Source organism: Amblyomma mixtum, chromosome 4, assembly GCF_055824585.1.
Source record: "Amblyomma mixtum isolate Tamu chromosome 4, ASM5582458v1, whole genome shotgun sequence".
In the NCBI taxonomy this organism is placed as follows: Eukaryota; Metazoa; Arthropoda; class Arachnida; order Ixodida; family Ixodidae; genus Amblyomma; species Amblyomma mixtum.
Window position 1 is genome coordinate 61,963,276 of NC_143015.1, and position 13,449 is coordinate 61,976,724.

Genomic DNA, 13,449 nt, shown 5'->3' on the forward strand with positions numbered 1-13,449 from the left:
TAATTTGAACTTTTTTCCCAGTTGGGAGACTGGGATTAATTTTTCCTCATCCCTCAGCAATGAATTATTTAAGAAAGCTGTGTAATGTTTTTTTTCTTAATCGTTGGAATTTTCTTGACTGAACGCCGATTTTATCATACCCATGCAACACACTAGACATATTGATGGTGAAGGAATTGTGTAAGGCATTTATTTTTCCAAAGCGAGACATGAGCAGTGAGGGACGTCGTCGTGTAGCGGTCAGAATTAATTTCTACAATTTCTTGTTCTCGAACGTGCAATTACACCTCATCCTGCACAGCCATCTTGCATTTAGCTTCTTTCAAATCCCAGCTGCCGCGACCAGGATCGAACTCTCGTCCTTGCTGTGAGGAGTCGAGAGCCCTAACACCTGAACAAACGCGGCGGAGTGGGACCCGTGCAGAAAGGGAAGGCGCAGTAAATTTGTTTTCCTTGATATAGACCTTAATTTCGCAGTCAGGGGAAGGACGAAGGTAGGAGAGAATCAAGGAATACAGAAAGGGGCGCCTACATGGGGGACTTCTGAGGAATTTTGAACGCGTTGGGTTCTTTAACGCGCACTACCATCGCATAGAACACGGGCTGGTGTCGTATTTAGCCTGTGTTAAAGCATGGCAGCGGCGCTGGGATTTCTTCTCATGTCGCCGAGTACCGTAACCACTGAACTACTGCATCGTGGGCGAACTCCGAATCAAACTACGAAGGATTGAAGGAAGTAAGGGCAAAGGAATCCGTGTAATAGAGAGGTCAGGAGCAAGGTTGGCCAGATGTAAACAGCCAGCATTTTGGCCCACGCTAACTCCGAGTATTTTAGGCAGGAAGTTTGAAAGAAATTCTCTGTTATAGTTACACGTATAATAAGCTCCTTAGCGAAGCACACGAAGCAGGTAATGGAAGAACAAACGTAAAGTGCTTACTCAGATACTGTTTGCAGGAAGGCGCAGTATGAATAACCCTGCCTATTCAGCAATATGTATTCTACCAGGAGTGATCATGGCAACCGGAGTCCACCGTTTACGCCATTGCAGTGAGTCACTTTTCATCGGTCAGCTTCAGGTGAGGCGTAAAAGGGAGAAAACATTAACCGTCGCTGCATCTGGGTGACTTGTTTCGCTCTAATTTTAAACGTAAACTTAAGGCAAAATACAAACACTCCGGCGAACTGTTCGGTGCCAGCACATACTAAAGAACCCCAGTTGGTGCAAACTGATTCGGTGCCCTTCAGTATTGAAACCCCTCACTGTGCATGTCGCGATTCAGCTCAAAAGTTTGAAAATTTTAGATTCCTTCCCTCTTTCCCTCTCGGATGCAAAAGGAAAAAAAAATTGTTATGAGGAAAGGATAGGCACCTTGGCGGTCTCACTACATCCGGACTCCTGAATGGCTGCCTAACGGAAGCAAGGAAGGATAGCTGGAAGAAAAAGGTGCTGCAGTTTATGGTTTATGGGGGCTTTACGTCACAAAGCGTGTCAGGGTATGAGGGACGCCGTAGTGAAGGCTTCCGGAAATTTAGAGTACCTGAGGTTCTTTAACGTGCACTGACACCACACAGTACATGGGCCTCTAGAATTTCGCCTTCATCAAAATTCCTCCGCCGCGGCCGGGTTCAAACCCGCGTCTTTCGGATCAGCAGCCGCGCACAAGGTGTCGTAGTGAAGATCCCCAGACTGAGTTCAACCGACCATTGCTTAGTTTCTTGATACCTTAGAGCACATTACCATCCCCGCATCCTGTCAAGCTATATGCGCGAATTGGTAGATTTTCGTCCTACGGGTTGTAATTTACTGTCTCAGCGAAGTTCCACCCGTTAGTTTTAGACATTGCGCGCAATGACCGGTGTGAAAAAGTAGCGGCTGAATGCAACGGCACGAAGGAAGTCGAGCGCGCCGTGCAAGAAGGAAGAGAAACGGATGGAGGAAGCTCAGGTAGCGAAAGAAGCCACAGACGCAGCATTCACGCTGTAAAGCTTCAAGAACAGAAGCAGGCTCACATGGGCACATTCTTGACAGAGTACCGGATTTCGGCTGCCCCAATCTATGAACAGTCCTACAGTAAGCTATGGTTGTCCTGCAAATCATTTAATTTTTACACGTGCCCGCAACGGCGACACATAAATTGATTGATTGGTTGATTGATTTATTGATTGCAAACTTTATTTCCACCACAATAGGGCACCTCCCCTACTCCCCTACTAATGTACGCAGGACCGAGCAGGAGGCCGGGTCTCCGCAAATAATAGCGCGCGAGAATACATTAATTCTTCGCTGCTTCAGCCGCCAGGCGGATGGCTTGTTTTTGTTCTTCAGCGTTTGCGCTTTTAAGAAGGAACTCCCAAGCTTCTAAGCCTATGTTGTTGGCCATAGCTCCGTGTGAGGAGGATTGCCATATGATGGGGTCTAGTGTGCCTCTCTGTCCATAATGTTTACAATTATCGTGTTCTCTGTCATCTGTATTGAAGTGGTATATCCATACGAAGTTGGGATAGTTTCCAGCCAGCAGACTTCGAAGGCTGTCCGCTGTGTAGTTGTTTGCGTGGTTTTGAGAATATTCTCCTGCTGAGCCCGCAATATTCGCAGATGTCGCTGCACGTGTTTAGACTCTCGCCGGGTCCTAGGTTGTCGGGCCTATCTGCGTTCGTCCATTAGTAGATATCTCGGGCGAGCGCGTGAGCGACTTCGTTTCTAGACACCGATTCGTGGCCTGGGGTTCATTTGATTGCGATCTTGCGTGTGATCTCTCTTGACTAGAGGATTTTCTTCTCGACCGACATTGTTCCATTCTCTAGGTTCCATGTAGCCGTTTTTCTGTCGCTGTCGATTAAGTTTGCCTTCGCGCCGAAGCAGGTTAATGCGATCGCCACCTCCTCAGCGACGTCTGCATCTCTTCTCTTTACCAACACCGTGATAAAGGGGGTTCCAGTCCTGTTTGCCACTCCTGCGACTGCAGGTCCCGATTTGCCAGTGGCTGTGTCTGCGTATGCTACAGTGTGTGGCTCTAGTTCAATCATATCTCTTTCGACGACCTTGGCCCTGGCTTTTTATCTCTCTTCGTTGTTTCTTGGAATGGGTGGGATGCGCAAGTTGGCTCTGCAATCTTAGCTTAGGTGGGCTTGGGTGTTTGGCCCTCTGTTGTGCTGGAGCCTGACCCATTTTAGGATTTTTTACCCTGTTTCGAATTGGCTGATTCTTTCTACTTGTGCGACTCTCGTGTTTTCCGCCACTTTCTCCCGCGTCTTATGTACTCTCATTCCTATTAATCTGACTGTGGTTGTACCGTCGGGGAGTCTGAGCGCGCTTTTAAAGCATTTTCTTATTACCGCATCGATTTGTTCTTTTTCTCTTGCTGTTATGTTCTGGTAAGGTGCTGCATAGCAAACCGTGCTGATTACGGAAGCCTTAACTAGCCTTAATAAACTCTTTTCTTTGTGTCCCCTGTTTTTGAGAGACACTCTTCTGATAAGGACAGTCACTTGTGCGGCATATCCTTGTAGTTTGTGTGTTAGCGAGCCATTTTTGCCGTCGGCTTGAATAATGAGGCCGAGTAACATCTTTTACGCACGATACGTGACACGCGCCCGCTTCATCTGTCGAAGAAGACAGTTCAGTCCCTCGAGTTGTGAGCTGTACGAGCTCTGGGTTAAAGTGAGGCCTTACATCCTTCGCGACGCGCCGTTGCAGTGCTACTACCTGTGAGCCCGTCTTAGCCTGCTAGGTAAAGGTCTTTTCTTCAAGGAGTTGGCACGGTGAGTGGTTTACTCGCGATTTGATTTCCGCTGGCGAGGCCACGGTCACGGGACGTAATCCCTGCCCACAGCTGTTGCACCACGATATAGGTGATAATGAAAAACATAGCTGTTCCATGTGTTGTCTGCGCAGGTTAATGAACCCAACTCGCTTAAAATTATTCCGCAGCTGACCCTCTTCTACGGCGTTTCACACAGCGTACGAACTATGCCAGGACGTTAACCGGCAAACACGGCGTTGTGGAATCCGGGTTCATTGTGTTCTCGAAAGCTGTGCGCTACTTACCTGGTATACTTGTTTCTAAAGCAGTGTTGCTGGCCGAGACATACTGGCACATCACGCGTTTGATCATTTCGTCCATCGATGTACTGTGTTGTCTGTGGTTATACATCGCTCCGGCAGATGGTCTCAGGGTGTTTTAGAGCGCAGTTCTTAGGCACCCGTTCCAAGCTGCCGCGTCGTAGTCGTCGGCGCTATTGGCGTAGTCGTCAGTGCCGGGGTAACAGGTTTTACAAGCAGGAGACCGAACGGCTGCCTTCAAGGTGACTGCCAGAAGAAAATCCCGGAGCCCAAGCAGAACATCTAATGAGCCCAGTATTGCAGATAGATGGTTTTACTTTGGCTTTCTGTAGGACCGGCATTTGCCAGTGCGTTTCCAATGTTGGGCCGATTACCTGTGTTGCTTGGGAAGGTGGCCAGCAGCGTACCACGCCACCTGCCAACAATTAAGACCTTCGCTCAAATTTAGCATTACCGGCTATCGTAATGGTCTGCCAATTCTTTTTTTGCTACTTCCACATACTGCATCGAAACATCCTGCGTAACAATGTGGACGCGGAGGTTTGGCAACGCACGTCATGAATTTTGGACTCAGTTTTGAGTTTATGTTAACGTAAGCTACGTCCTATTTTCTTAAATTGTTTACTTATGAGCATGCTCGGAATAAAACGTCGCAACATAGTGCTTCAGTCTACTCTGCTTATGGTTGGTTCAGCGCCCTTTTGGTTGCTAAAATTCTTTACTCCTTGATTACGCTTTGTGGTAAGAAAGCTCCCACTGCGCCAATTCTTGTTTGTCTTGTCTACGCCGTAGTTTTAAGCTCGAATAAGAGTCAGACGGCAAATTCATAATTACCATCGATAACGATTACATAGCAGGGAAATCAATTTGCTATGACTGCTGTTTCTGAAAATTTTCCACCAGCTTTGTTTCAACCTTGCTCCGCCTTGAATAGATTTTACGTTCACAGTTTAGAGCAGGGTTTCGTTCGGAGCATCATTCGTGCAAAAGGGTCACGAACTGTATTAAAGGTAGACACATCCGCTTGTTATAGTACTGAAAACTGCGATGAACACTCTTTTTTGTTATCATTACTGATATTTATTCAGTGCTGCACATTTGTCGGTATTTTTATGCCACAATTGATGCACTACAATCACCTCTCAGCTGAGGGCGTTGACTAGATCAGCCTCAATCATTCCAAGAGCATCAGTGAGGGCTTCATCTACTGAATAGAAAAGCCAAAACCAATTTTGGAGGCATATTTGAGCTTTTGAGATTTCTCGGTAAAAAATAAAAAGGTAAAACATGGTCGCTTTTCTTCAAAGTGTTTCAGGAAAGATTTGAAGTTACTCGAGAAAATTGGTTTTTGAGGTAAAGATACGGCTTTTTCAGCATATTACTGCAATTTTGGGGGACACCTGAAAATAGGTGAATCGTCTTTAGTAGTAAGCTGTTGAACTAACTTTTAATATTTAAATTCTTAACGAGAGGAGTTAGGTGCCTAGTTGCAATTAGATTTGTAGCCGGTAGTTAGAAGTAGCCACATCAGTTCGATTACCGTTTGTGCTGTGGTTCGACAAAATTTAGCTTTTTTGACTAGTTGCCTGCACCGGAAAGTTGCTTTGCCTGCATATTCGAAAGCCAATGTATTTTGGCACGGTGCAGTCAAATTTTGTCGAGCCACAGCGTCGAGGATATTGACATTTTCAAAACTTTAAAAACTTAAATGGCTATTACTAACGACCGGGTACAAATCTGCAGATGCAACCGTTTGCCGAGATGTGATAGTTAAAAAGTTCATTATCAGAAAGTAGTTAACCAGTAAACTACTTAAGACAATTTACTGACTTTCCGGTGTCCGTCAACGTTGGTAGTACTATGCCGCAAAAGTAATATTTTTACCCTAAGAAATCTCTTTTTCAAATTACTTAGTGAAACATGAAACAGCCTGTATACATGGCGAACGGAGGAGACAGACGTTTTTCTTTACAGGGTATCAGCTACCTGGTTAGCGTCATGTACAACACACCCTACTACAACCCGGCTGCTAATGCTCAAGCCTATGGGAACTACGGCTACGATCCTGCCGCGTACGGCCAATACGGCTACGACCCTGGAGCCTACGCACAATCCTTTTATGGACAGCCGCAGTATGGACAGACGCAGTATGGGCAGGCATCAGGCGAACAAAGCCCAGTCTTCCCTTTGGCCACTTCCGAAGGTAGGAAGCCGCGCAGACTGAGGCGCTGACTTGGAACTATAAGTGATTAGCCGGTGCGGTTAATTCATTTTACCCCTGTGTTCAGCACCTTCATTTTTCGAGTTCCTCAAAGATGGCGGCCATTGCTATGGATAATTAAGTATGTGCTCATTATTCACGCAGTAGCACAATTGCACATACGGTGGCCGCACTAGTCTTCAAAGTGATCGGTATTGCTCAATCGCTTTGAAGCCTCTTGAGCCTTGTTTTTTTGCCTTTCGAAGGAACCCTTCCTTGACTCAGCAGTGAAAGAGTGCTTATGTCTCTCCTATTTTTCTTTATGTAAGTGGTCATCTATGAAGTGCGTGATACACTTTGCAAGAAAACGTTCTTTGTAGCCAGGCGCCTAGTATCTGTATTACCGCGAATGCGGAAGTTCATCGAGAACCATCTTATGCTACCGGTCTCATCAAGACAAAGACTTCAGGCTCTCATCGAGGCATATAGCCTAACGAGGCTTCCTTCATATATCTGTCATAATGACCCCTCATTTCACTTGCCTTGTCTTCTCATTGGAGTCACATGGCTATATGTGTCAAATGGTCTTCCCTTCTGTGCTGCGGCGATTCTTCGCTGCATGTGCTGTTCAGGTCAAGAACGAGACGCTAACAGTGCGTACGTATCTACCATGCAAATGGGCTCGCTGATATACGTATCTACCACGCAAATGGGCTCCATGATATTGCATGGCGAGAAAAATTGGCCATGAAGCATTTTAGTTCGCTTAAAATGCCGCCATTTCGTAAGGCTCAATTATTAGTCGCAGGTAGACCTCGCGGACTTCATTCCCGTAGCTGCTCCACAGCTTATTTCTGAAACACGAGGCGGGGTCAGGGAAGTTTCCAGCTAAAGGGCGTACGGCACTGATGCCATTACCGGGAAATAAACATTTAGCGAATTGTTCCTTGTTTTTAACCTGCTTACTGCGTCCGTGCCGACGATGAATTTGTCTGGACTTGTCTGTAGAGATAGGAATGCAAGGTGGCTGAGGGCAAGAGGGTACTGTCAGATTGCACAGCCTTACGAATGTTTATTTATATCGTGACAGCATCCACTGCCCGGTGCAGATGAGTCGAAGAGAAGAAGCACGGAAATCGGGGAAGGGAGCAAGCATGCGTTCTAATTATGCTGCTGAAACGTGCATTTTCTGATTAGCTGTTCTGCCTCGTGAAGAGCAACCATCCAAAGCAAGTTTTATGGAAGAGTTCTGAGAAGGCCTCTTCAATGTTCTATGCGCTCTATGTGTTTGGTTCGAGATTAGTGCTAACGTTCCAAGTACGACACCAGGCCCCCGTTCCATTTGCGGGTAGCATCTCAATAGAGTTTGTATTAATTAATCTATTGCACTCTTATCGAAACAGGTCTACATAGTTTTTCTCAAAAAACCATTGCATCTATTTTTTTTTTGGCCATGCTGGGCCGTTTGTCCCAAATGTATGTTTTTTTTAGATCTTGCACGCACTATATGCAGCGGACCAAAAAACTGGTCTCATACAGCTTCTTGGGGCTCCAATGCATAGCAGGCGATGATGGGCACTGTTTGCTTCGCGCTAATTACAGCAGCGTTGCAGACCCTCACTCCAAGAGCTTGAATTGTGGAGGACGCCCTTCCCTTTGCTTTCTTGCCCTCTCCCTCGTCTCTCAGCGCTGATAAATCTCTCGGTACGTTGTGTTAACCTTGGTTTGAGTTTTCTTTACTTTTGGATTGCTTCAGAACTCTTTAAATTTGCAGACTTTTATAACCCGCCTTGAATGTCTGTTTTGCGCCGGGAGAAGCCCAAACAACGTGCTCTATAAAATCGTTAGCGCATTGTTGCTGAAATTTGGTCACAGGCAACATGCTCGTTGCCTTGACAGTGGTTTAGATGTAGATGTTTTCATTATTTGCTGCTCCGCATGTCGAGACATCTCAGTGATGTGTTCTTCTTCTGTTTACCCTCATTCCAGAGCCCAAGGACAAATGGTAAGTGAAATCAAGGACAGTACTTGGAGACTGCCCGTCATTCTTCCCTGCTTTTATTGACAAACGGTAGTCGCAACTCGCAACACTTCTTTTTTCTCCGGAAAAATTAAATCAAAGCATTAATTTTTATTACCCTGTCGCCGCAAATACCAATGTGTACAAGTGTAGGATCGCAGTGCTGATGTGGCTGATTTTTGGACAGTTTTCTTAGTAAAAACAAAGTAATCACCCGTCAGTTTATGAATAGAAAAAAATTGATTGAATTAAAATGAGAGTTCACTAAAAAGAGGTACGTGTAGGCTGTTATTCAGTGGTCCCAAGGAAGAGAGAGAATTGCCAATGTAAATAATCGGCCATGACTTCAGAACGGAAGGTGTGCATTACATTGCTTCCAGTTTTAACCAGCTCGGCCATTAGTGCTCTTGATATTTCAAAACTTGGGAAATCCAGTGTGCCATCAGAAAAGCAGCCTGACGCGACACAGTACTCTTGTTGTATATATCTGGGGTCTCTACTACCTTCCTTGCAACAGGAGATTACTCAAAGACCGCCACAACGCTATTAGGCGCGTTTATATTGAAGGAAGGCAAGCTCAGTACGGAGTGGGAAATAATTTGGGGGAACGATGGGGCTGAAAAATTCGCACATGCACAAAGTGTTGGCAGCCGACAAGCATAGTTTTGGGAGAAATAAATTAAAGGTCTGTTTTCTCGTGTGGTTCACTTAGTCTGTATTGTGACAGTAACGCAAAGTACTCATTTTATTTTGATATTTTATTTGTCGCCCGGCCGTTATAACTGTTGTGTCTGATTTATACTCCATCTCACTATTTTTAGCAGCTATGCTTCAAGGCTACGATATTACCTTTATTGCGTTTTTTCCTTTTTGATCCGCTGAAGATTTTCATACCTCGATCACACATTAATGCTGAAGAAAAAGTTATCTCTTGGCAAAAAAGTGTTAGTGGTACATTTATGCTATTTCTATTATTGCTCTATTGTTTTTTTTGCCCATTTGCCCTGAGTGCACATTTCTACCCGGAGAGGTCTGTGGAAAACGGCCACCTTGTCGGACGATGAAAAACTAACTCTATTAAAAGAAAGGTAGCAAGAAAATGTGTTATTCGACAAAGTGGGCTCACTCACGGCATGTAACGTGCAGCTTTTAGCGAAGAGAGGCTTTATCTGAAATTGGCTGACCGCTGTAACTAAGTATCGCTTAACCGAAAGTCATTGTGGTCGAATATGGTTGTAGTCACTGTGTTGTAATCTGTGTTATAATCAACGCAGTTTGAAACCTCTCTTAACAAACACTGTCTAAAGACTGTCGACAAAGCCTTTCGTACGTAATGAACAGAGTTAGGAACCTCTCGACTCCGACTTTACCAAAGGGCTTAGGAAGGAATTGGGCGTCCGTTCTGGCATCATCTAAGGAAGGCACAAAACAGAACCTGACCACTTTGTTTCAGTTTACTGACGTGCCAAAATACGTTTGTTGTATCTCTGGAAGAGCATTAGAAGGGTCATGGTGAGAAAGCCTGGCGCAGGCGTGATGGGTGAAAGGACGAAAGCGCAAGGAGGAAAGAAAGAGCCAAGGCCAAAAGCGAAATGGGGCAGGACGAGCAAGGGTACGCGCTCTCCGCAAGCAGCCATTGCGAGGGTGCGCGTCGGAGAACAGGAATGAAGGAAGAGTAGCTGTGACGTAATTTTGTGCAAAACGGAAGGAACGCTTGGAAGCTGAGGGCGGAAACTAGAGCTGCGCGCACGCTCGGAGGATGCACTTGTTTCAAGGCCCTAAGCACATGCTGCTATGCTCTGAAGCGTTGTCAAGTGAATTGTGAGATCTTTGGTAGTGCGATAGAAGCGTTTTCATCATGGAATAGGGCGACGCGTAGGCGGACGCGTGGTGCCGGCAACGTGTTGGATGCCGTTCCTTCAAAGAGTAGAACAAGACCCAGCGATGAAATGACGTCAGAGAAGTGGGACTTCTGCGCCCAGAAGAAAGAGGAAGCAGAAGCAACAAGCAACAACTATAGCGGATTGAAGTGCAAGAAAATCGGAGAAAATGGAAGCGACGAAGACCGCGTGTGAATTGCAAAGCGAAATGGAAAAAAGGCTAACCTAACAAAACAGCGCTGTTTCAGCGATCATGGAAACGATTCACGCCCTTGCATTCCCGCCGGATCGACCATCCATCGCCACGTACTTTTTTATAAGCACTTCAAAGTGCTTGATAGGTGTTTTTTGGCAGCTTTTTTGCTGCAGTGCAAGGTGATTTTAGCTGAGGACAAAGGAAATACCTTCACGGTTTGAAAGTTCTGGCGGCAGCAACCTGCCATAGTTCCCTCATAGCCCGAGTTGTTTTGGGATGTGAAGCCCATAAAACCCAACCAATAAGCTATTTAAAGTGATCCTATTGACAGACAGTGAGCATTGACTTGTTGCTGAAAATTAAGATTTCATACCGACTTGTAGCGATTCCGTTGCAGCAGGGAGTTAATGCGCGTGTGACTAAACCAAAATGTTGGCATCGTTAATAGCGCTTCGACTGGGATTCAATCGATCGCGATGAATTTTTCATTCGAGCGAATATAACGCTCCTAAGTTTAATCGTGAAACTGCGAGAAATCGTACTCTTATTACCTCAATTAGACAAGTCGAAGGTGAAAGGGACACCTGCGGAGCACTATTTATTTCTCTAAATCTGTTCGCAGGAAATGAGGAAATGGAGAGGAGCTCGACACTACTCCTCAAGGCAGTCATGTCAGATTGTTTTGAATGACGTTCTTAAGATAGTGGATAGAGCAGGTATAACGTCCCTCTATTAATTTTCAGAAAAACACATCAGATATAGTTGAAGGCTGTTAGGAATCGTTGATGAGACCTTCTTCTGCTGTTTTTCTTTTTTCAGGGAAAGCAGCAAAAAGCCTGTCCTGCTGATGATGAGTGCAATGCTTTTATTCGTATTCGCCTCTGTGGCCATCACTGTTATTGTACTCAGGGGAGGTAAGTAATGACGCTTTCAAACACAGGTCGTCAGAGTGCACCAAAAGGAAACACAGTACCTACACGAGCATTTTTACGGTGACAGCTTCTGCGGTAGAATAATGCCAGCATCGGCGGACACCAGAAAAGAATTGAATGAAGTTAATTAGTTAATGATCGCTTTTTAACTGTCAGTGTTAGTTGTGACTTGAAATTTGTAGCTGGCAAGTATTTATATCCATGTTAACTGTCAGGATTTTGAAAATGTGAATACCCTCGGCGCTGTGGCCCGAAAAGTTAAATCTACATCGTGCGCAAATACATGCGGTTTCGAAATTAATGCAAAGGAACTTTTCCAGTGCACGTAACTGTTCAAAACAGCCAAGTTTCAAGGAGCCGCCGCACACAGGGTGATCACCTTTTGGAACATGTAAAAAGTGATATGGCTGTTATGACAGCCGGCTAAAAGTCTCTAATTGCAGCCATGTCTAAGTCTGATAGTTAGAAATGCACTTATTAAGAATTAGTTGAGCGGGTGATTGTTACCGCCATTCGCCTGTTTTCTGAAGTCCGCCAAAGCAAGTATTATTATGCCGTAGAAGCCGCGTTCATACAACAAAAAGCCTAAATAAAAAAAATTGTCGTTGTATTGCCTGCAACAGCTGTCTACTCAACGAAAGATTTGCTCACCATTCCGTGCCTGCTTATGACCTTTATTTCACTTTGAGAAGCAGAGCATCGCAAAAGAGTGACTTAAACTGGTCGGCATATTCACCCAGGCTGATTTGAAACAAAGTCAATGTGCAACCATAATTGACCGTGTCGGACACAATGGCAACCTCCAAATTTGGTTCGAATTATTTCCAAACTTTTCGCCGGGCCAACCACCAAAAGCTGACCCTGACCGATTTGGACCAAAATCGATGGCCAATCATAATTTAGCGTGCCATACAGGATAGCGACCTCCAAATTGGGTCCGGGTTTTTGCAAAATTTGCCCTCGGCGATTTGGGATTGCTTTCGCACTATGATATGTTTAACTATCTTAAAACTCTATGGTGTACCACGTCTACCAACGGTACATCATGCTGTCTCATGTCTACCATGGTGGCTTTCCTCTGGGCGCTGACCTTTCATATTTCAACTTAAATCAGTTTCCTCGAGGTAAAGCTACTGCCAGGTCACATGACGTCAACGTATGATCTGTATATAAGGAACGCGTAGCCGCGATTCCCTTATTAGCCATGGAAGAAGAGAGTCGGAACCATCTGTCTATCCATAGCAGAACTATTGCTCTACATTTGGGTATAATCGTAGTTAAACCACGTTTAACCGTTTATACACTTAATGCACCGAAATAAACGCATTGCACAGCCACTCCTAAAACTTTCTCACAACTCGATAACAGAACGCAGAAAGTATCATTTACTGCTTTTAGATCTGTAGAGTTTCTCCATTTCAATAGCGAAGATCAAAATATTGTTTAACATAGACTAGCGTGTTGTCACGGTGTTTCTTCTCATATGAGCTTCTTATTTCTCATATTTTCGCGGAATTGATATGCGTTGAAGGCATATTTCACGTCCTAAAAATATGTGCAGTTTGGACCGTGCCTGGTCACGCACTTATCACCTAAGGATCTGTTACGCAAGCGCAGACAACAATGCACCTTCGCAGCGTCCTCTACCATTTCCACCACGCCGGAGGATGAGGGAAAAGGGCGCAACACTCCCCCCACAGTCGTCTTTAGCGGGAGTGTAGAGGTGCGAATATCGGCCTCTGACGTCCGGACGACGGAGGCGTCAACGACCCTTCCACCGTTGACGGGTCAGTGCGACACTTGCTTTTGGCGACATGATTCGATTGACACGTTCTTGTTTTCTTCTACCCGCAGCGGTTTCAGTGCTTACAGGGTTCGGCTGCGGAGCATGATGAAGCAGCATTGATTCCAGGACTCTCGTAGCGCCTATGCATTCTGACCATTCCAAACTCCTTTAAAAGGCAATTTGTGTCGTAAAAGTAGGCTTATTTGTGGTCTTTTGGGAGTACACTAAGTTGTTAAGATAGGAATCCCCGGCACAGCCAATACACAAAAGCTGCTTTTCGGTCCTAAGGAATTGCACACAGAATTTCGCACCTGCTTTTTACACCAATATTGCTTACTTCAAGACTAGCCAACCATTCACTTTCGACAATG

At 45.3% G+C, this 13,449-nt stretch overlaps 1 protein-coding gene across 1 annotated transcript; it reads left to right on the forward strand.

Moving 5' to 3' along the window:
* The first annotated feature begins 6,062 nt into the window (after positions 1–6,062).
* Positions 6,063–13,050, forward strand: LOC149346596 (uncharacterized). The gene is made up of 4 exons (XM_089541391.1): positions 6,063–6,267; positions 8,254–8,269; positions 11,180–11,274; positions 12,854–13,050. Exons 1-4 carry the CDS (start codon positions 6,063–6,065, stop codon positions 12,886–12,888), a joined length of 351 nt encoding a protein of 116 aa, XP_089397517.1. The 3' UTR covers positions 12,889–13,050.
* The last annotated feature ends 399 nt before the right edge of the window (positions 13,051–13,449 follow it).